Genomic DNA, 24,956 nt, shown 5'->3' with positions numbered 1-24,956 from the left:
GTAAAGTCGAGGAACTTTCATGAAGGGGACTTGGTACGGAGAAAGACATGTAAAGCTCATAAGAAACTCGCCTATGGAAAGTTGGGAACAAATTGGGAGGAATAATTTAGAGTTGTTGAAGATCTTAAGAATGGAGTTTATCGATTGACATATCTGGATGACATAATAATCCCTAACATGTGGAACGCTTCCACATCAAATTTTATTTTAGTTGAAATCCTACATGTAATCTCATTTATGCTAATCAATAAAATCAGGATTTCCAACTATTCTTTCATGTCCAAATGATCGATTCAAGCCTATCCGAAAAAGGTTGATTGGGAAACATTCTCAATGAATTCCCAACAACCTCTAAATAATCGGCAAGGAACGTTCTTAGTGAACTCTTGCTGCATCGCAAAGGCGAGTTTGGAAAACGTTCTTAGTGAACTCCTAATACTCAATCAATCGAAAAGGAACGTTCTTAGTGAACTTTTTGTTGCATTGCAAAACCAAATTTAAGGAACGTTCCTGGTGAACGCCGACCTCTAAACCGATCGACAGGAAACGCTCTTTGTGAACTCTTGTTATATCACAAAACCGAGTTTGGGGAACTTTCTTAGTATACTCTCAATACTCAACTGATCGGTAAGGAGTGTTCTTAGTGAACTCTTGTCGCATCGTAAAAACGAGTTTGGGGAACGTTGTTAGTGAACTCCCATCACTCGATCGATCGACAAGGAACATTCTTAGTAAGTTTTGGGAACATTTTTGGTGAACTCCCGACACTCGACCAACTGACAAGAAACTTTCTAAGTGAACTCTATTATAGAGCGCGTCAGAGTCAATGAGACAAATGAGACTTCGGGAGGAGAGGCGACAGGGTAATTGGTCGATCAGGTTGACTGCCTCTGGCTCTTCGGGCGTCATCATGGACTTCACCCACAAAATCAACCTCCTTGGGTTCTCGATCCAATAGAATGTAATTTTTTGTCGGCCATTATCCATGTAATACTTTGATCGACCAACTTCCTTTATTACTATCTTTAAGTAATTAGTTTTAAATCCTTTAAAGAAAGCATGGAAAAATGCGAGCAACCACTTCCCTTTTTAAGATACGAGGGATACCCAAGACCTATTAGCACGCGGTCGAGTCCGAAAGAGGAAGAGAAAGCAAGGGGGTGAAAGTAATGTCCAAGGCTTTACATATCATTTCAAATACCTGCATGAAGGCTCACATGTTCGAGTGCAGTTGGGTGGGAGCCATGTTTAACTCCCTCAGGTTGCCCATCTAAAATTCGCTAAAGGGCAATTGGACGAGCCGATCCTTAAATATATGTGTAAAAGAAATCCCGCGCAGCACCCTCCTTTCTGTGGAAGACCTGCACATTCCTCTCGCACACGACAAGCTTGAAATGTTCAGCGTCTAATGTTGCCCTAATTAAGTCCACCATACGAGCGAATTCCTCCAAGGAGCGTCCTGTGATGAAGTAGGACACTACTCCCCAACCTTATGAGGAGCCCAGTCCATTCCCTGTCCATTCCAACTCAGGTGGATAGGAAGAGCACTTATGGTTACTTGTTTAAGTGTATGGGGGCATCGATTTCTTGTTGCTCAAAGAAGCAGAATGTTTTTGCACTCTCATCCTGTGAAGCGGAATACATAGCCTCTACAGAGACTGCCTGCCAATGTGCATGGCTTGAAGTGATTCTAGATGAATTGAAAATCGAATACAGTAAGTCAATACAGTTATTGGTGGACAACAAATTAGCAATCAACTTATCAAAAAACCCTGTCTCTCACGGTAGAAGCAAGCATATAGAGACCAAGTTTCACTATCTAAGAGATCAAGTTAGCAAAAGGAAGATGTAATTGGTGCACTGTCCACAGAAGAATAGGTTGCAAACATTTTTAGCAAGGATTTAAGGCAAAACAGGTTTGAGAAGTTGAGGGATTCTCTTGGAATTAAATCTTTAGAGAGTTTAGTTTTAGAGAGGTGTGTTGTAGATAAAAGCAAAACTCTCTAAAACGGTATTAACCGTTTTTCTGTTGTACATATATACTTTGTTTATTAATGAGAAAAGAATGTTTGTTTTCTCTCCTTCTCGTGTCACATATACTTTACTACATTTCTATGCTGCATTCCTTCAAACACTAAGTGTTAACAGTAACATCCCAGTACAATCAAATAGAGTGAAGGACGAATGGTATCAAGACAAATAGTTAGACGAAGAGAACTTAGAAGATTTATAACCTCAATTCCATAAACTGAAACATCTTTATATATTTAAATCTTTAAGGAGAAAGTTACAACAAATAACTTTAATGAATTTTATTTTTATACATTCAAATCTTTAGGAAGAAAGGACAATCATTTCTAATGTAGTATACTAAGAGTATAGTAATAGTTTCTATCATTTGTGTGACTTCATCCCATAATTCCCATAGACAATTCACGTAAATATGAAACATTCACTGAGACACAATTCACATAAATAATTGAACCAAACTGTATGAGCAATACAGTTTCACAACCAATTTACAAAATTCTAATGTCTTAAAATTCTGATCATATATGATACAGCATACCTAAAAGGTTTGGTGTAAAATATTCCTATTCCTACAAAGCCATTGCATCTTCCAAAACCGTGCATGACAAAACATATATTCCCTAAAACAGCTCTTCATTTGTTTGTAGAAAAACCCAAACGAAACTTGAGAACCCTCTCATCAACACAATACATGATGATCAACACATTCTTTAGAGAATACACGTGTGCAAGGACTTGTGCTTTTCTGGGAATCATAAGAAGTGTAACATTTGGGGTATAGTGAGAAATATGACCATGCTTCATTTTGATTTCAACATCTCTTTTGAAGTCTGCTTCCTTTGTTGAAATGTATGATTGAGGATGAATGGTGACAAATTCAAAATATAAGTAGCATTCTCCAATCTAAAGGAAGTAAGTGAGTTGTTGCTTCTTCCTTGAACCTCCTTCTCCATATAAATCATTCCACTGCTTCAACTCATTCATTACGGATCCTTCTGATGCAAAACTTGCAGCCACCTGTGTTTACTCAAATATTTGTAAGCTCATGTACATAGAAAAAAACTATTATACATCATTTAACACAGTTTTCTTCTTCCACTTCTGTGACATTGTAAGTATTCTATCCTTAGTTAGATGTACAAGTTACGATTTTAAGTCTTAAAAATGGATTAATGACTATGTAGTGGTAGATATCTATGATCACATCAATTGAACTACTGTTTTTAATTCCTAGATTTTAAGAAATCCAATTTTAAATACTTCATGTAGCATTGTATAGATTCCCAAATCTAGTACTCTCAAGCCATTTGAGTGAAAAAAATTGAGTTCACCCTACCTGACTCTTGGCCTGCTTCATGTCTTCCATATTTAAAGGCCTGAGGGTAATTTCTTGGTCTTCGTTATCTTTGTTGTTTGAAACATCCTCAGAGTTTTGGCCTTCAGCCTCTCTTTTCTTCTTTTCCTAAAATATGATGCAGTTGATATTTAGTTAAATCTTCGTCTTGAATTGGATAGAGACGTTAATCTTAGAATAGTGAAAGTTGTTTAATAACTACCATTTCTTTTACTCTCTCCCGCTGTATTAGCTCTCTAACAGGTCGATAAGCCGCAGTGATGCACAAGTTCTGTTCATAGTCATTAACATCAATAGATTGTAACCAGAAAAATCAAACCAGTAAGCACTACCAAGACTCACCTTAAGATCACTTCCAGTATATCCTTCTGTCATGGTTGCCAGCTCTTTGAAGTCTAAGTTTTCATGTTTTTCTTTGGCCAGAAGAGTCTTCAAGATCTTCTCCCTGTTCTCAGCAGATGGAAGACCAACCAGGACCCTGCTCAATGACAGAAAGGTATATAGATATTGCATTCAAAAATTGCCAACACTAATTGAACTGAAAAGCAAAGAATATTGATATTATACAGTCAAAAACAAACATTGGATTTTACAGTGTCCTTAAAAGAAATGTGACAAGATCAATTTGGTGAACAATTTAAATGCCAAAGAGGAAGAAAGTGCAGCTAAAAGCTACAGAAAGATCTGCCTTCTAAGGTAGCCATAAGGTAGTCTCAGAAGGAAATAGATTAATAACCACATGTTACCAATTTTCTTTTCTTAAGATCACACATTTGTTCATCATAGTAACAAAGCAAATGCACTCATTGTCCGAATGGAAGCAAAACAAAAACAGATGATCATGCAAACAATTAGGCAAAAGGGGTGTCCTACCTGCGCTCAAACCGTCTTATGATAGCTTCATCAAGGTCAAATGGTCTGTTGGTTGCAGCAAGAACCAAAATTTGCTCATTAGGTCCTGTTAATAGCCCATCCCAGTGTGTCATGAACTCATTTTTTATCTTCCTCATGGCCTCATGCTCTCCTACTCTAGTCCTCTGTCCAAGCATGCTGTCGACCTCATCAACAAAGATGATTGTTGGGGCAACCTTAGCTGCCAGTGTGAATAGAGCTCGGACATTCTTTTCATCTTCTCCAAACCATTTTGATGTAATAGTGGACATTGAGACATTAATGAAACTTGCACCAGCTTCATTTGCAATGGCTTTTGCTAGCATTGTTTTCCCAGTACCAGGAGGCCCAAAAAGCAATATACCTCTACACGGCTTTAGAAGCCCGCCTTTGAAGAGGTCAGGCCTTCTAAGGGGAAGCATTACCAGCTCTTGAAGTGATTCTTTGATCTCATCCAATGCACCAATATCTGCAAATGTAACCCCTATTTCATTTGCTGGGATAACCTCAGGTCTTATGCGCTTCTCAAACTCGTTGTCAGGAACTTCCTGCAAACAAACAATTAGTATATAAGCACACAAAATCGGATAGGGAATAAAAGAAAATAGACTTGAAGAAGAAACTATTTTTAGAAGTTAGATAACCACCCTCCATCTAGATGACTAGTAAATTGTTGATTATAGTGTATCAATTGTCCATGTTGAAACCATCAATTGTCCATGTTAAATGTGTAGGATTTGATAAGGTGAGAAGTTTTTTTCAGCTTAAGGTGCTCAGAAAATTGATCTTACCGCCTTTGAAGGTGTGGGATTTTCACCTTCTTTCTTTGTTACCGGGATGGATTTCTCCGTCTCATTCTTGTTTTCAGGTGCTTGATTGTCACTCTTAACTTCATTCTTTGCACCAGCAACATCTTCTCCAGCATTTTCCTAATGTTACAGAGAAATACGACAATTAAAAAAAAAAAAAACTGAATATATACAATGGTACTCACTATCTATCATTATTTTTTCCTTAGATTTTCTTGCTATTCCTGCTGCTATAAATAACTGTAAACAAGCATACCTTGTTAGATTCATTAGTCTTCAGATTCCCACTACTCTTGCCTTCCTGGAACAGACTCAATCCATGGGACAAACTGCCACATCCAAGATCAGTTACTGCAAAACAATTTCATGTAATCAAGTGCTTACAGTCATTTGACAAGATATTTACCTATTGGCTGATATAACTAGCTTTCCATTTCGGTAATCTGGATCCTTGGTATGCATCAAATGGTAAGATATTGCAGATACTACAATTTCTTCAATATAATTGCTGAGTACGATAGTATCTGAATGGCAGATTGCGTTCAAGTCATCACATTCAATGTCATTTGCTGCTAGTACTTCAGCAATGTGGTTTCTGTTATCTTGGAACTGAATAGCTTTCATATCCTCTTCCAGTGATCCTTTCCAATTGCCAGAATGAGTTTCATCTTCAGGAGCTTTGATTTCAATGTTGTAGGGGAATAGCGCAGTGAGCCTTTCATCAACTTCTTTGCAATCGTCATCTGAATCTAATATCTGGGACCCAAGTATCAACACCGAGCCTGATAGTTTCTTTATCATTTTTTGTAGTAAATTATATAACCTTGATTGAAGAACGAGCTTCTCAACATCCCTTATGTATAAAATGATGGAACTAGTTTCTGTGATAGAAACCAAAAGCTGAAAAAATGAAAACGATCTTGTTATTAGAGTGAAAACTCTATGTAATGAAAATTCGTGATATATGACTCTCGTCTTATCTAAATGTTGCCTATAAAGGTTGTCACTAGACACAGTTTTAAAATGAACTTTCAGTAATTAAATCACCTTGTAAAGTGCCTGCACAAAGAGCTTCTCATCAAAACACAAGCTACTTGTGCGCTTCAAACGTGCTGAAATCATAATTCAATGAAGTGAGCAAAATGTGGGAGGAGAAAATTGATATTTCATGCATTAGTGACAACAATACAATGAATCAAGCATTTAGCTGCATGACGTTTTCAATTATTTAAAAGAAGAAATTTATAGATAAAACTATTTTCCTACCAAAGTTTGCAGAATAATCATGAATTTATAACATGGATATTCATATATCAGATTAGTTCTTGTTAGCACTCATTCAAAACTTCTATAAACATCCTTGGAAATAGTATCTGTCCCCTATATCTTCGCAGGTGAACAAACAGATTGACAGGTTGATTTATTATATACAGCAGTGTGTTAAAAAGAAGCTTACGGAGTACACAACTGAATTCAAAGTAGATGTTCACATTAATCTTTTAGCTGGATTAGCATCTTCATTATTGCTTAATAAGGTAAACTATATTTCTAAAGTATAACCTGGAAGTGTTGGACCACCCTGGGAAGCAGTGCTACTTATATCAGATGCAGCAGAAGCATTCCTCCTAAGCTTTGGAGGATTGAAACTTTCAGCAGCACTGCTTTGTTGACGCACAATTCCTTCAAAAAAAGTACCAATCAAAATCAATGATGCAATAGTTATATATATTAAGTTAGCAACATAAGTATTACGGCAAATACAGGTATCTAAAAAAAATGAGAAGAGATAATATGGAGTCTCCACATCCATTTGCAATGTCTGAACTATGATCACTGTTCGTTATAATAACGTTAAAAGAAAAACCTATTACCATATGTCAAAGCAATACATGCATTGTAAAATCTTCCATATCTTCAAGTCTTCAACTACCAAACTCTATCTATAAAAGGTAATTATATAATAAAACAATTCATACTTTAAACATTGACTTTTATTTCCTTAGTACCTCTTGTTTCTCCTTGTGAAGAAAGCATCGAAAAAGAACCAAACAAACCAGACATTCGCTCCAAGGTTGCCTCCGATATTGACCTTTTCAACGACTACGGAAAGAGAAGCAAATAAGTCAAGAAAATATCACTATGAACTACAAATTATATAAATATAAAATGAAGCTAGCAAGTTGCAATTTCATCATGTTAAGAATGACAGAGAACTAAGCAAGGTGAACTTACCGGTATCTTTCGGGAACATCCAAATTTATTCTGCAACTGTTCAAGGGAAAAACATATAAAGTAAGAATATATGTAAATGACCAGCTAAAGCTAATAAAATGGGAAGCAATGAAAAATTACCTTCACAGAGAAGTCAGTAATATCTAACAACAGCAACTTTGATTCAAAGTAATGAGCTAAAGCTCTGGCAAGGGCTTGCTGGTAAGATTCTTCAAAATTTATACATAAATAGCCTTAGTCAAACCAATCTGGAATTAAAAAACAAAATTCAGCAGAACAACGTTAATGTTAAATTCTATCATACTATACCTGCTGGACCAGATAGTAAAATAGACCTGCTTGCTGGTGAGAGGTTCCTGGTGTGCTTGGAAAAGTGAAGATGCTTTAAATGAATATATGCAGCACTTGTCAACAAAGCACGAATTCTTTCACTGCATTGTCACATTATATGCATGCGTAAGATATGGTGCTATAAGGAAAAAGAGTATTACTATATCAAATTCCTCCATTGGTAGATCAAATCCACCTGGAACAAGAACAGCGCATGAACTTCACAATAATATAGACAATATATAGGGAATCAATGCTTTTACAAAACCTGTTTTGTCCTAGATGGGAAACTCATTTAGAAACTAGAGGCGTGATATGATTGGCTCATTTAACGTAGCATATAATTGTTGGAATATAAAATCAGAAGGCAAAAATTTAGAACATGAATGCAGTTAAGTTCAAGATGCAGAATTAACAACAGAAGGAATTAAATTTGTATACGACATTCCCATATCTAAACTTTCCTTAATATTAGTTATACACCAACTTACTGACCTATGAACTAGAAAATAGAAAAAAAGAAAAGGAATGTCGAAGATCCCAGTTGCTGTTGTAAAGACTGAATGAGCATCTAGGTATCAGAAATTTTCGAAGACTATAAAGTTACATAGCACCTTTTTTTTTCATTTTTAGTACATCAAGGTATTGTCAGATTGTGTCTTTGCATCATGGAGGTCATAATTTGTAGTTGTAGATGCAGAAAAACCTCTCAGACCACACTCCCTAGTTGTTTACATCTGACCCTCTTAAGCCACACAATGGTGAGAATCTTGTGCACCTGTTCACCCTTTCACATCAAGGGGTTGTTACCACAACTTGAATTAGAGTCTCAATCACTGTAGCTTTTCAGAGAACAGAAGTGTGATCTTTTGATGTTAACTGGTATTAATAATTTGAATTAGGGTGTGAAGATTTATTGTGATCACTGTTTATATGTTCTGAAGAAGAATGGAACCACTAATGTTAAGTAGACAAAGAAACATAGAGAAGTCTAAACGACAATTGTCCCATAATCTATGAAGTCGATGAAGCTCTAATCTGAAGTATACATGTTCAATCAGACAAATAATGACCTATAACAATTCTCCAATGAATGCAAGTACACATAATAAGGACCAAGTACAATATTAAAATAAGCTATCCTTTTATTACAAAAAGTACACAATAAAAGTGTGCTATCAGATTCATTCTTCAATCTATTTCAGTGAAACTGCGCACGTTTATCAGGAACAAACACATCACAGTATCAGCAGCTTCCCTGTTTCTGACCCAACATATACTCAAAATGCAACAATTTATTTTTAAAAACCACAGAAACCTATGGCAAGAGAATATCTATGGAAGTTTCGGTTTAACAAAGAAGCAAAGATAAACCCAACAACAAACAACCAACAAAATCTCAAAGATAAAGAGATCAAACCCATCATAGAAGCCTCATATTGAGTATCAAAATCATATCTACCAGAACATTCATAGCAGATTGCCATGAAATTTATAAGTCAAACAGAGAGAGATCCATGTCTAAAACACCTTTGACACCTAAGTTTACCATAATTCATAATTATATCATAAATTCAAACATACCCCTCAGAAAATACTGTCAATGCTTAAATATCAATCTGAAGGGTCAAAATAGTAACAAAAACACAGAAGGCAATAACACTGACTTTGAGTCATATTATGTCATTATTATATTCCAATGAAATCTCAAAATCACCTTAAGTAATATGGAAAGTCCTCGAATGTATGCTTTCCGTCCCTTCCTTCAACCACCAGCTTCTTGAGCTCCAGCATAATATGCTCCAGGGAAAGTTCATCAGAGTCACGATTCCCGCCAACCCATTTCTGCCCTGAACTCAACCCAAGCCCCACACCCAACCCAACCCCAACGCTCAATGCTGACAACAGAACGTGTTTCTGTTCCATCACGACTCTCAATCCAAGTTTGGTCCTTTAAGAACCCAGAAGCGAGTTTTCACCAAAGGGTATCAAGATTGTTAAGCAAAGTATGATTCTGAGAAACGGGTAGCCCGGATATTCTGGATGACAAAAACAACAGCAACGACAACAAAAATAATAAGTTAACAACCCATGTAAAAAGAGGCTCCGAAGACAACGTTGGTCTAAAGGATTTTGACAAGGCAATGACTCGCTCTCTGTGTGTCCCTCCTCAATGCCTATATATAGCATGCCACAACTAATGGACGTTAAAACACATTGCTTGCCATGAACCCAATTTTCAAAAAGGAAAAAAAAAAGTTGAGATTTTTACTTTTCCATGCCTTCTTTTTTGGCATAGTGGTGAGTGGTGGTAACACCAAATCTGGGTTCTCTCTCTTACTTAGATTAGACTGTCATGTTTTATTTATCTTCATTTTTTATTATTTGTCCACTTGGAAACCTTTTTTTAAAGGGTTTTTTTAATATATCATGGCTTTGGCTAATAATTTCTTGTGGTTTATCATTGTTGGCCCTGGTTTGCTTGGTGCAGTGTCATTTTGGTTTTTTCTTAATAAATAAATGTAAAGGCAATGAAACGGTATGGTTGGTGCCTGGCTTATTTGTTTTCTATAAAAGCATGTTAAAGTCAGGACCATTCATGAAGATTTCGAGAAAGAAAAAAGAAAAAATAAATTGGTTCATACCTACCCTTTCATGGTACACATTCTAATTCTGCATATTTTACTGAGAAGGGATCGTGATTTCTGCAAGAGTTAGATCAGATTCATCTCCCACAAATTCTGAGAGATTAGGTGTTTTTTAACTATTTCTTTAAAAATGTATTTACAGTGTCAAAGGTGTCGGATAACTTTATTTTTATAAAAATAAATAATATATAACTTATATAATGTAAAGAGAGTTTACATTCTCTTTTAATCACAATGCGATAAATTAACATTTGTTCATTTTATCAGTTGATTTTATAGTAACGGGCAGTATAAATACATAAAAAAATAATTATTTCTAAAACAGCTACTTCAAAATTGTATTTAAAAGTATTTGTAATTAACTCACAACGTTAAAATTTACTGGTTTAATAACGACATTTTTTCTTATTTATAAAAAAAAGTAAATTCATTTCGTAAACATACTGTGGTTGCTTTTGTAAAAGCCTACATCATAATAAAACTTTGCGGCTTTGCCAATTTCTCGTTGGATGTCCAAAGGAACTCACTACATATACACCTTTAATACTACAAGATAAACTAATATAATAATTTTTATTTTTATTACCTTTGTAATCAATAAATAAATAAAAATATTATAAATTGTACCAGGAATAATGTTCATACCTTTTAAAATAAAGAAGAAAGAAAATAAAAATATGCATTAAGCGATGGTGTGTTTATACAAGCAATGAATACTATATAATCATATTCATACACCCTAAAACATATCATATTGGTATATGATTCGACGTTGCATTGATCGCTTCTAAAATAGTGTTCCTTCATTTCTTGCTATGTATAATACTATTCTTCATCGAACATAATTTATGAAACTTAATCGATCCATCTCATGTTATAGTTTATTTGTCTTATTTTGTTATCCTTAACGGTTGTTTTTGGGGAGGGTAAGAGGTAGAAAGTGTAGAAATGAATGGAAATTTGATAGTTTAATTTTATTGAAATGATAGAGTTATATATATATATATATATATATTAATATATTTTAAAATAATTTGATATAAAAATAATTTTAAAAATTAGAATAAAAAATTTAAATTAAAATGAAAAAGTATTATAAAATTTTAATAAATAAAAATAAATTCAAAATACAAGTATATTACAATAACAAAATATTAAAATTGTAATTAGTTTATTTTATTTTAACTATTTTAAAATATAATCGATTATAAATACCAACAATGTGTCCGTGCGAATCTTCGATCCATTGGAAGAAAATTTTAAATGTATAAGGTTTTTAATATTATATATATAACACTACTTTTATCTCTTCATAATTCCATCTTGGGATTCTACTCAATTTCAGCAAATTTTGCTTTTCAATTCTTTCTACCTACTAGATTTGGAAGTACTTTGGAAAATACTGGACAATAACACCATGAGTAAAAAAATAACAACTCAAATCATCTATTATCTTATGTCAAGTTCAACACAATAATTTGACATGTTGTATAACATCTTCACCGTTGAAGTCTTTTCCTTCATATTATCTATTTTCTTATCTTATTAGCAAGAATTTAACGAGTGGTAAATCTTTCTCTTAAATTAACTACTTAAAACACTCTGAAAATCTATAATAATTTAAATCAATATTATTTTAAGTTTATTTAAATAGATTTATTTCAAATTCAAATTTATATTTTAGATTTTATTTTGAAATTTTAAATCTTAATCGACTTAATTAGATTTGGATTAAATTTTAATTAAATCATTTTTTAAATTTTAAAAATTCAAAATCAAGATGAGTTTAAGTCAAACCAAAATTATTAAAGACAAGTTGAAGATCAACACGAATTAGTCTTAATTGAATATCAATCAAATAAGTATCAATTGAAGGTTTATCCAAGTCAGTCTTGTCGATGTCAACTCAAATTGATTCTGGCTGAAAATCCACCTTTGTCACTTGTTGTTGAAAACCCACCATCATCAATCCTAGCCGAACGTCGACCCGAGTTGACTCAAGCCAAATGTCGACTTGAGTTGATTCTGACAGTATGTTGGCCCATATTAGCGTCGTCGAAGGTTGACCTCGGACAACTTAAGTCAATCTTGGTCGAACTCAACTAACTTGTGTCAATATCGACCAACTCAATCAAAACCAAAGGTCAACATGGTCGATCCTAACCAAAGATCAACCTAAGTCGTCTATGGTCGAAAATCAACTCAAGTTATCCTTAGCTAAAAATTGACAAAGTTGGCCCAATAGAAGAATGAATCAGTTCAAGACAAAGGTTGATCAAATGGTTACTTATCAAAATTCAATCAAATTTGAGAAAAAGTCAATTAAAGTTTGATCAAGTCAATCTGATAAAAAATTGATCAAGTCTGTCCAAGCAATAAACAATATTCCCAACATGAAAAAAGATATTGAAAATAGTTGAATTAGATTTAAAAATTATTTTTTGAAAATGCTATATAAAAAAAAGTAGGGTTAAATATGTTTTTCGTCCCTTAAGTATCACACGATTTTGGTTTTAGTCCCTACTCAAAACTTTGATGGTTTTTAGTTCTTGAAGTTTTGAAACTCTTAGTATTAGTCCTTAAAAATGGATGGCGTTAAGTTTTAGTGGATGTGGCAAACGACGATGCCAGGTTTGATGCCAGCTGTCGTGCAAATGGCAAACGCCCTTTTTCTGCAGCGTTATGTGTTGGAATACTTGGTTGGGGTTTTTGCCTTGGTTGGTGTTATTCTTTTGTTGTTGAAAGGAAGAAAGAAACGTTCAGGCCTCCAAAACAAATCAAGAAACGTTTATTCTTCTTCCTTCAGAAATACAACGTCCATGGAAAGTGAAGGTGTCTACTTTGGGATCTCTGTCTTCTCCTTCGACGAGCTCAGAGAGGCAACCAACAATTTTGATGAAGCTAGGAAGTTTGGAGAAGGAGGCTTTGGAACTGTTTACTTGGGTAATAACTAAACTTAAAAATTAAAAAAAAGGTCATTAACTTCTGCAAAATCATCAGTAGTTTGTACATGTTTGGTGAAGAAGAAAAAGAAGAAAAACAGCCCCTCATATAATTTACAATTTTTATTTTTATTATACAGGGACAATGAGAAAGAAAGAAATATACAAGAGAAAAGGGAACAACTAACAAAAACATCATATGTTCTCAGGTTCTTGTAATTGCTGCAAATCGTAAAAAAGGATAAAGACAATCTCAAGAATCCAAAACTTTACAAATGAAAGGGGAAAAAATAGGTAGACTTTTTTGCACACGTTCCTCTGGCGATCAACGCAAAGTGTAAAATGGACCTTCCTGGCCATGGTGCTGCTGGAGGGCGTGGAGGGCGAGGGACAGAAACGGGAAGCTTCTGGATGGCGTAGAAGACGAAGTTAGATTCAACTTGAAAAATGAAACAATCAACGTGGCACGACAGCTGGCATCAAACCTGGCATCGCCGTTTGCCACATCCACTAAAACTTAACGCCATCCATTTTTAAGGACTAATACTAAGAGTTTCAAAACTTCAAGAACTAAAAACCATCAAAGTTTTGAGTAGGGACTAAAACCAAAATCGTGTGATACTTAAGGGACGAAAAACATATTTAACCCAAAAAAGTATCGTCAACTTATTATTAAATTGATTTTAATTATGTTAAAATATGCTTTAAAGTTCAACTTTTGAATTTGCATGAACTATTAAAACTTATTTTTAGATTTATTACGTCACTTTCACTTATATTTATTATAACCTATTTTAATAAAAATTTGGTTTATTATGTGAATCAGTTGGCCTCTCTGAATTTTATAAGATTGAATTTATCTGAGATTTAAATTACGTGGAGATAACATTTTATGTGATATGATACACATATATATTTTCTTAAAATATTTTGGTTATACAAATATTAACTTTATTTATTTATTATTTAGTATAGTAAATATAAAATAATTTAAAGTTAGATCAGACATGAAATTATATTGAATAGTTAATGTTGAAAAGAAGTCATGACGTTGTAAAAATTGATTATACTAAAACCAATAAATTAAAAATCCAATATAATATATTTTTCTATTATTTGTGAGACTCAAACTTTACATAAATTTCACTCTATTTATGATTACGTTTGAATATCACATTAGTCACATAATTATTATTTTTCGTGGCAAATCTAATAGATGTCTTGAATCAGTTAAAAATAATTCAAAATTTTGTCCTAAAACTATTTTGAAACAACTAAAAATAAACACAAGTTTAAGAAAACAAATTATTCTTTTAAAAGTTAAAACATTAAACTAAAATTTAAAGAATAAATATATATAGTATAACTATATATATATATATATATAATAGCTTCAAGTATACATTAATTTCTGAAAAATAACATGTAAATAGATGGTAGAAAATTAGATTGATGGCTATAGTTATCATCATTATGCATAAACAATTCTTCCTTACATCAGACAAATCAAGACTTGATTGCTATGGATTTTTCGAAAAAATCAAAAGCATTCATTATCACTTGAGAATTTTCTTCAGTGCACGTTTCACAATGCTCCTTTAAATATTATTTTTACGTGAAAGGAATTTTCTTCTATTTCATCAATACACAGATTGTCATCGAAGTTTTTATTTTATTTCATCTAAATTTAAATATACGTTTCCTTTTTTTCTAATAAATAAACGAAATTATCCGTGAAGTTATTTTTAATTAAAATTAAATTTCACCTCACTAAACTATACACGAGATATATTAAAAAAAAACTGAGGAGTTACTTTTAGTTGAAATAATATTGTATATTATATTAATTTTTATTATTATATTAATTTTTATTATTATGATGTATGGAAGAGATTATAACATTTATGTGAATATAATTATTAGATTGAATGGAGAATGAATTTAGTAGAGGTATAATGTGATCAATTGAATTGAGAAAAGGTAGATACTAAGGATGGTATTCTATTTGGGTTTTAATGTTGGGTCATCAAGAGGAAGTTTACCGTGAAGACACAAATATTAATGAGACTTGAGCTCAACCATATAAGGGAATAACACCACTTTGTACCTAAAACCTTAAGACAATGAGTTAATAGGTCTTTAACCTTTATATAGTGCTCTACCTTCTCATTTCTATCCAATGTGAGACTTAGGCTCACACTTAGATTTCCAACAATCTCTCCCTCAAGGGTGAGTCCCTTCCACATTGGTACACTCCCCCTCTAGCGGAAGCATTCCCAATTACGAATACTCATTCGCACCGCCGTTCATCTTAACGAAACACACTTACCTAGAAAGACTTTGGATACATGGCCCATTGTACTCGCCTGAGCCGGTCACTAAGACAAACCATCGGCTCTAATACCACTCTAATGGGGGAGGACCAAAAAATATAACAACTTATCAAAGAGTAATAACGTAGCGGGAATTCAATCCTCCTTCTTGCGAAAATCTGCGAGGAGCACCAAACAAATAAAACAAAAAATAGAATCCAAAGCTACAAATGAGAACAAAGAAGATAAAAATTCTCCAAAATAGGTCTGCTGGTACGGGACTGATTTCTCCCAATCTAGACCTTTGATTGACGATCCGAACGGTCATAATGAAGAACCATATGTTTGGAACCCACTGTCCAAAAATCAACTCGATCCAACGGTGAACGATTTCACAACGACGAAAACACCAGTGTAAGTTTAGGGTTATGGGGGGAAAGGCTTCTCTCTTTCTTTTTCTTTCACTTGGCTTTTGTCTCTCTTCAAATGACTGTAATGTGCCCTACTAATCTGACTCGTCTCTATTTAACCTAGTGAATCATAATGGTCCACATTATTTAGGTTTATTCTCCACATAGGAAGGGAGCCCAATAACCCAACAAATCTCCCCTCACGACTATATGGAGATATCCGCCAAACCGGTGATCTCACAACAAACTTCAAACTTTCCTCTTGGCAATGCATTGGTCATCATATCATCACCATTATCATCTGTATGAACTTTAGCTAATTCCAACAACTTAACATCCAAAACATCACGTATCCAATGATACCTCACATCGATATGTTTGGATTTAGAATGAAAAGTTGGATTCTTACAAAGATGAATATCACTTTGACTGTCACAATACAACAAGTATTTACCTTGCACAAAACCAAGCTCCTGCAAGAATTTCTTCACCTATAACAACTCCTTACATGCTTCAGTAAGTACAATGAATTCTACCTCAGTAGTAGACAACGCTACACACTTTTGCAACTTTGATTGTCAAGCCAAGGCTCCCATGCAAAATGAATCAAATAGCCTGAAGTAGACTTTCTAGAATCAATGTCTCCAGCCATATCGAAATCTGAGTAACCCACCAAAGTAGGCTTCTCACCTCCAAAACAAAGCCTCAAACCACTAGTACCACGAAGATACCTCAAAATCCATTTCACGGCATTTCAATGCTCTCTACCTGGATTTGACAGAAATCTACTAACTATACCAACAACATGTGCAATATCAGGCCTTGTACATACCATTGCATACATCACACTACCCACCACAGAAGCATAAGGAACTTTGCTCATATCTGTCTTCTTAGCTTCATTTGAAGGACTTAGTTTAACACTCAAATTAAAATGAGTAGTAAGAGGAGTACTTACAACTTTAGAATTTTTCATTTGGAATCTTTGCAACACCTTCTGAATGTAGTGCTCTTGTGATAGTCAAAGTTTCTTCTTTTTTCTATCACGAGTGATACTTATACCACGAATATTCTTAGCAGCTCCCATGTCTTTCATGGCAAATGACTTGCCCAGTTGCTTCTTCAACCTATCAATTTTGGATACATCTTTCCTAACAATAAGCATGTCACCAACATATAACAACAGTATAATGAAATCATTCTCAGATAATTTCTTGACACAAACACAATGGTTAGAAGTAGTCTTCTTGTAGCCTTGCTCACACATAACAGACTCAAACTTCTTATACCACTACCTTGGAGCCTGGTTCAAACCATATAGGCTCTTTTGTAGCCTACACGCATAGTCTTCCTTGCCTTCAACAAGAAAATCATCTGATTGCTTCATGTAAATATCTTCCTCCAAATCACCATGAAGGAAAGTTGTCTTCACATCCATATGCTCAACCTCCAAATCTAGAGTAGTAGCTAAACTTAACACAATTCAGATGGATGTCATCCTCACCATAGGTGAGAAATTCTCATTGAAGTCAACACCCTTTCTTTGTTTGCAGCCTTTCACCACTAATCTAGCTTTATATCTGGTAGATGTAGATTTGCTCTCTTGCTTCACCCTGAAAATCCACATATTCTCTAAGGCTCTCTTACCCTTAGGCAACTTCACCAAGTCATAAGTGTGATTATCATGTAGAGATTTCATCTCATTCTACATTCAGGTTCTCCCTCAGTCAACATCACATACTCATTAGTAAAGTACTTCTTAGAAGGTTGTTTTGGCCTATCAGATCTTCTGGGTTGAGCTTTAGGTAGCTCAAGTACATCACCAAGACTCATCTTTTGACACATCATGTTCCTCTTCATCAACATTATCAATAGAAACATCCAAGCCATCTCCAATCTGTTGATTATCAGTATCACCATGTTGTTCACCATCTCGAAATCATTAATAGAAAACTGAATTGGATCAAAATTAGCCACATTACCATCTTCCTTAGGTGTAGACTTCTCCACCTTATCAATATCTTCAATGATTTGATCTTCCATGAATTTCACATCACGACTTCTAACAACTTTCTTTTCAATGGGGTCATACAACTTGTAGCCAAGTTCATCCTAACCAAACCAATGGAGATGCATTGCCTTGTCTTCACATCCAACTTGGAACTTTCATCCTTTGGAACATGAACCAATGCTTTACAACCAAAGACACGCAAATGATCATAAGTAACTTTCTTGTCAAACCAAATCTTGTCTGGCACCTCAGAGTTCAAAGCAATTGTAGGACTTAGCTTAATAACATGCACTGTTGTAAGCAATGCCTCACCCTAGAAATGTTTAGGCAATTTTGCTTCAGAAAGCATACACCTAACTCTTTCCATCAATGTCCTGTTCATCCCTCCGCTAAACCATTCAGCTGAGGAGTTTTGGGAGGAGTCTTCTCATGTGCAATACCATATTCAATATAATAAGTATTAAATGATCCACAATATTCACTGCCATTCTTAGTACAAATGCACTTCAGCTTCTTGCCTGATTGTCTCTCAACCAAAGCATGAAATTCTTTAAACTTTTTCAAAACTTGGTCCTTTCTCTATAGTGCATAAACCCAAAGCTTCATGAAACAATCATCAATAAAAGTTACAAAGTAAATTGCACCACTAAAAGACTTTACCTTTAATGGGCCACAAACATCATGATGCACCAATTCAAGCAACTCTGACTTCTTGGAGAGAAGATGCTTCTTGAAGGATACTCTGGTTTATTTACCAGCCATGCAGTGAGAACATTTCTCTAACTCTACACTCTTCAATCCTGAGAGAACATCCTTTTTAGCTAAGCAGTTAAGTCCTTTTTCACTAATATGCCCAAGCCTTTTGTGTCACAAAGATGACTCCATATACACGACATTCACATTATCTTTAGCAATCAAAGCTTTTGTCCAGTAAAGCTTAGAGTTTTTCTCCCCTTTAGCCACAATCAAGTTACCTTTTTTGAGCTTCCACTTTCCAGAACCAAAGTGGTTATCAAGTTAAACCAAACATTTGGAGCATGTTTAAATCCTCTAAGCAAAGCATCCCCATGTTGGTTTGCAAGTGAACATCACCAACACTAATAACCTTAGACACCCCATCATTTACCCATTTTCAATACTCTAAAATCACTAGGTGTATAAGATGTGAAGAACTCCTTTCTGGATGTAACATGCAGTGTAGAACCACTATCAATTATCCACATGCTCTCATCAGACACAAGATTAATAATGTCATAATCACGAAGACAAACAAAGTCACCACATGTAGTAGTAGTAACACGATCACCATCATCAATATCTCTTTCTTTTTGCTTACCATTTTTGTCTTTGCTCTCTTTCTTCCACAAAAAAACAATTCTTCTTTAGACGCCCTATTTTGTGACAATAGTGACACTACACATTCTTGTACAAAGACCTGGACTTGCTCCTGCTTTTATCTCTACCACTATTTTGTTCTTTCTTCTGGCTTTTCCCCATATTCTTTGTAATAAGCACTTTTGAATTAGATTAAGTACCATGTGTCTTCCTTCTCATCTCCTCATTAAGGGCACAACTCTTTTCCATTTGCAAAGAAATATCACCATTAGGGGTAACACTTATCATAGAAACCCGAAATGTCTCCCACGAATCCGGTAAAGAGTTTAACAGGAATAAACCCAATAGATCATCATCAAATTTTATACTTGCTAATTGATCATAGCGTCCTTGAAATTTACTCTAGTGATTTGAAACAAGAGTTCCTTCCTTGTACTTTGCATGTGTCTCATTAACAACAAAATTATAAACATTATCATCAACAAACTACCTGCCTGATAAATCCACATATTTGTTGATGTATGAGGAGGAGGTTTACCGGGGAGACACAAATACCAATAAGACCTGAGTTCAACCATATAAGGGATTGACACAACTCTATACACAAAACCTTAAGACAATGAGTTAATGGGTCTTTCACCTTTATATAGTGTTCTACCTTCTCATTTCTATCTAATGTGAGACTTAGATTCACACTTGAATTCCCAACATCTAATATGTGGTATTAAGTAAATAGATTTGATTCCAAATCACACGTTAATATTAGTTCAAATCCCATGATTAAAATATCATGTATATATATTATAATAAAAATAATAATATACATATATTTTGAAAGGCATTAAGGAGAGTGAAAATTATTCTAATTTTATAAATAATTAAGTGAGAATTTTTGCAGTAATAAATTATTAATCAAGTATAATTTACAGTTTTTTACAAATTTCACGTATACTTAAAATATTGTTTTAGTTATTATTTATTTAGAAATGATTATATATTGTGAAAATTGAGTGTAATAAGAATTATATTTGTAAAATGTGTACGGTTAATTATATAGGAGAGATAACTATATATATTTTCTAAGATGTTTCTATTAATAATGCTTTTACAAAAACTTCTAAGGTTATAAAGCGTATTTTATTTATAATGGAAATTATAAATCAAAATGATCGATTTCTTTTTTTAGGAAGGAAAAGCAAAAGATATTTTGTTGAAATTAAAATAAGATTGAAAATCAACACACAAGAAGTACAAATATATTTAATGTCTCAGTGTTTTGGGATTGTTTGTTGGTGTAACACACTTCAAAGGCAAACCTTCAACTAATATAATCTTCGGAAGTCAATGCCTATTGTTGTTTTAAATTGAGAAAGACTTTAACTTCACTCTCACCATATCTCCCAAGCTTTCATAGCAAATGATTTTTTGTTAACGCATAGAATGACATTTTTTATTTAAAAATAATATTTGTTTTTTCACGTCAACCTCAACTCTGTACATTTTCTGCAATTTGTAGCTATTATTAGTTACGCCATGACAGGGTTTTATATATTATTATATAATGATTATATTAGTAATAATAATTTAGATTGAGCCAAGTTCTTCTGATAATTATATCAAATTGTTATAAATAACAATAATAAAATATTTGATAAATTAAATTAGAATTTACAAGCTTTACGTAGCGAGTTTAGGATGGTCCATGCACTACATAGTGAATTAAAATGAAAGGTTAAAAAGTAGAGGCCGAGCTCAAATTCTCCAAATATATGATTTATAAAAGTGCTTTCGGTCACGCTGCTTTTATAATGCACATGGCAAGACGCCAAACACAAAGTGTCTTCTTTTTTTCCTTGCACGTTCTATGTATTTTAAACCTTGTGTTCCTTATATCAATTTTATAGTCCTATATTCCTATACTAATTCTTTTTTATTAAAATCAAAACCTGATTAGGACCTTTGTATTATAAATTATGCGTAAAATTATTATTATTAAAGTATATAATTTAGAGAGGGAAATCTCACTCTATTTACTATAATAGTTAGAAGTTCTTAAAAGTTTTTTTTCTCTTTTTGAAAAGATTGCATTTCGCATGTTACGCTCACCTCTACTTAAAAAAAAATTATTTCTATCATATCACACAGTTTCTTTAATTTATTTTCATTTGTATTCATCTTCTTAACTATATTTGTTTAATCTACTTTATTGTCTACATCCAAGTGTTGCATTCAATTCTCTTTTTCTAATCAAGTTAAAACAATTATATACCAGAATTTTAATTGTCCATTCTAAATACAATATATATATAATTTATCTGTTATTAGTTTTGATTTTAATGAACATTATATATAATTATGAAGTTTACTTATTGTTATTTATATTAATATAAAATAAAAATATATATATTCAGTGCATAAAATAAAATACTATGATTAAAGAAAACGTAAAAGATGAAACATATTTGATTAAAAACCAGATAAATAATTGATTAAAAATATTCGAAATTCCCAAACTTAAACCAAATTTCATATAATAAATTGAAGAGTTTATTTCATGACATTATTTATAACTATTTTATATTATCAAATACTCAAAACACCTTAAAATTTAATTATTATTAAAACAACCTTCCATTTAATAGAATTATAAAATTAATACAAAAATATACATAGATTTACATAATTATATTACTTGACACAAAATAGTATAATTTCCTATTAACTTATGTATCTAAAGTGATATACGCAATTCCTTACAATATTATATCTAAGGATAATAATGTTATAAATTGTGATACATAGATAATATGTCATAGGACAATTTAGAGATGTTTATCTAATTTTATTATTGTGAGATGCAATAATAAATAAGAAACAACAAAAATAGTAAAAGGTATTGGTAGAAATTGTGATGTAAATTTTTGATTAACTTAAAACACATGAAATATGAAGGTTAAACAATAATAGGAGCATAGAGCATAGGTGGATACAGCGAAGTGTGGGGTGCGGCAGTGCGTGCCACCACAAAAGCAACACATCAAAAGGCGGCTACACAAGTTTGTTTGGCATCATTAGGGTCAAATTTATCAGACCAAACCAAAGGACGGTTGGTGTCCTTTTGCAAACTCTTTGGATCGTCCAATAACAAACCACAGAGAATTCATACATCAGGCAAATTAACAACTGACAAATGGAATAGTTGCTAACGTCAATGCTTAGATATTTCACAAATATTTAGCTATAGGTATACATATTAAACTAATATTTCCCTATATTTGTTGAATCATTTCTAACATATTACTTAAAAATTAAAAATTATAAAATTATGTATATTTTTTATTCTGAAAATAGATTTATAGAATTTTTATTTTTTAAAAATTTAATTAAATAAAAATAATGTTATTAAAATTATGAATTTTGATATTTTATAAGTTATAAATGAGAAGAAAATTGCAAAATAAATAATTTTCATGTTCATCATTTGTGGTTAGCAAATCAACTGTTATTCTAGACGAGTCAAAAAAATTGGTCAACATTTCTTATATTCAATCAATCTATTTTTTAGATCAAAATAGACATATTAGTTTGTATTTTCATCTAATCTACTAAAAAAAATACTTACGAACTACTTGTTTCACCAAACCTGGTAGACCTTCAACATAATAAGTATGGGGTCCAAGTGGATCCCCTTCTCATAAACATTTGGATGGTGAAAAGTTTTGTTATGGGACTACCATTAACAATGGCAAAGATTGACTTATATTGCAAACATTATAATCCATTCAATTCATGCAAAATCTATTCTTCTCATTATATACATAGGAAAACTTTATCCAAACGAATCATATTTTTTCTCATAATTCAACTTAATTATGATACATTTTTGTTTTCCTTCACTCCTCATTTTTTCTATAACTTTCACTAAAAGAAAAAAAGAATGTCACTGAATTTACATCTGACATATAAACAATATAAATAAAAAACGTATGGTGACATTTTTGTAATTAAATTATCAATATTTACATTTGGTTTGTAAGCACGTGACGTAAAAAAAAGTTTTTACATCAGGTACTTATAGGTTGTGTAAACGTCAAAGGTAAATTTATGTCTGATCCATAAACACACCAAACATAGAAACCCTTTTTTATGTTTGGCACTCATAGGGCTAGACATAAATGTGTTTTAAAAATCTTGTGTTTTACATTTCTCCTCACTTTCTCCTAAGCAAACTTCACTCTTGACGTCGACAAGCGTTTGATGCATTTTAAGACTTTCATTGGTGACTAAAAGGTGCATTTTTTACCATTCTCATGTGTGGGGGCATTGGGAAACATCTTTCCCTTAAAATATTTTCCTACATTAAGTTTCTCCTTTGGATCTATAAACATCTCTCGTGTTTACTTTCAGTTTTTTCAGCAGTTTCAAGAGTTCAAGTTAAGATCAAAGAACTCCATGATAATAAGTCCACCAAACATCTTTCACAACCATTATTTCTATCCACATTTTTCAAAATTTTACATTATTTTTGCATGTTATGTTGTCATAATCTCGTGTGTCATTTTAATGGTCATTTTCTCCATTCAGAATTGTGCTTTCAATCACAGGTACACATAATATAGTCTTTTTTTCATAAGCATCTATAATATATAGATAATTTTATTAACAACTAGTAATATTAATCTTCTTGTGATACTGTGTCATTATATAGATAATTTTATTAACAACTAGTGAGATTAATCTTCTTGTGATACTGTGTCAGGAGTGAAGGCAATGTATGTTGCTTTGGGTTATTTTTATGCATTCTCAATAAAGCTAAATAGAGATTTCAGAGTATAGATAAATGAATTAGATGTGATTAAATCTTAGGTAGCTTTCACATTACTACTATAGCCATCTCTAATTTTTGCATACACGGGAGATGTTGCATCTCTTTCTAAATTTAGTGTATATTTTGAGTAAAAACAAGGTTAAAAATTGACATTTATTGACCTAATAACAAACCTAAATTTATCTCTATTTATTTTTAATAAACATAAATTCATATATGTTATTAGACCAACACATGTAAATTTAAATTATTTTTTTAATAGAGCACACCTACATATGACATGTAATATATGTAAAATGTCTAAAATAACATACATAAAAAAAACTTTATTTGCAGTGTTCATTCATATTCTTCATCTAGAAGATTTCTTCTCCCAAGGAACACAATTTGAGTTTTAGAAATGGGATACAAATTTATGCATACATCCTATAAAAAGGATGGATTTATATATTCATTCAAATCTTAAAGATTGTAAACTTTTGGAATCAATATAATGAACTTCATCTATGTAACATCCCGATTATATAATAACCAATATTATATAATAAAGACGTTAACATCCAAATATAGAGAACAGTCGGAGTATGACGTGTAATTAAATGTGAAATTACAGTCATTCAGAAATAAAAGAAACTGAAAATTTAAACTTGAACAGTTGAAAGGATTAAACACTACAAGTGTTCAATCAGGAAACTCTAAGAAGACTATTCTGCAATATCAGCAACCTCCAGCTCTCGCTCCAAGGGAAACTCCGCGACAACATCTGCTCCCATCCAAGTGGATGATCATCGCCAAAGACACATACCCAAACAGCACACAACGT

At 32.8% G+C, this 24,956-nt stretch overlaps 1 protein-coding gene across 1 annotated transcript; it reads right to left on the bottom strand.

Annotated features, from left to right (window-relative positions):
* Positions 1-2,422: 2,422 nt before the first annotated feature.
* LOC108345792 (uncharacterized) lies at positions 2,423-9,957 on the bottom strand. The gene is made up of 15 exons (XM_017584545.2): positions 9,365-9,957; positions 7,627-7,748; positions 7,438-7,526; positions 7,318-7,353; positions 7,092-7,185; positions 6,646-6,765; positions 6,133-6,197; positions 5,492-5,985; positions 5,342-5,414; positions 5,068-5,205; positions 4,259-4,824; positions 3,728-3,863; positions 3,588-3,656; positions 3,368-3,493; positions 2,423-3,048 (listed from the first exon to the last, which is right to left on the bottom strand). Exons 1-15 carry the CDS (start codon positions 9,571-9,573, stop codon positions 2,935-2,937), a joined length of 2,451 nt encoding a protein of 816 aa, XP_017440034.1. The 5' UTR covers positions 9,574-9,957; the 3' UTR covers positions 2,423-2,934.
* Between the last annotated feature and the right edge of the window lie 14,999 nt (positions 9,958-24,956).

The sequence above is a fragment of the Vigna angularis genome, chromosome 8 (assembly GCF_016808095.1).
Source record: "Vigna angularis cultivar LongXiaoDou No.4 chromosome 8, ASM1680809v1, whole genome shotgun sequence".
Classification (NCBI taxonomy): Eukaryota; Viridiplantae; Streptophyta; class Magnoliopsida; order Fabales; family Fabaceae; genus Vigna; species Vigna angularis.
The sequence above is the reverse complement of the archived record's forward strand: the minus strand, read 5'-3'. Positions and strand labels throughout refer to the sequence as shown.

What these genes read in the sequence shown, in the direction of transcription:
- LOC108345792 (XM_017584545.2), bottom strand. Translation starts at nt 9,573, where the DNA reads ATGGAACAGAAACACGTTCTGTTGTCAGCATTGAGCGTTGGGGTTGGG. An exon ending in TTTACTATCTGGTCCAGCAG is followed by an intron (nt 7,527 to 7,626) that starts GTATAGTATGAT and finishes TAAATTTTGAAG; the next exon opens with AATCTTACCAGCAAGCCCTT. An exon ending in CTAGTTATATCAGCCAATAG is followed by an intron (nt 5,415 to 5,491) that starts GTAAATATCTTG and finishes TGGATGTGGCAG; the next exon opens with TTTGTCCCATGGATTGAGTC.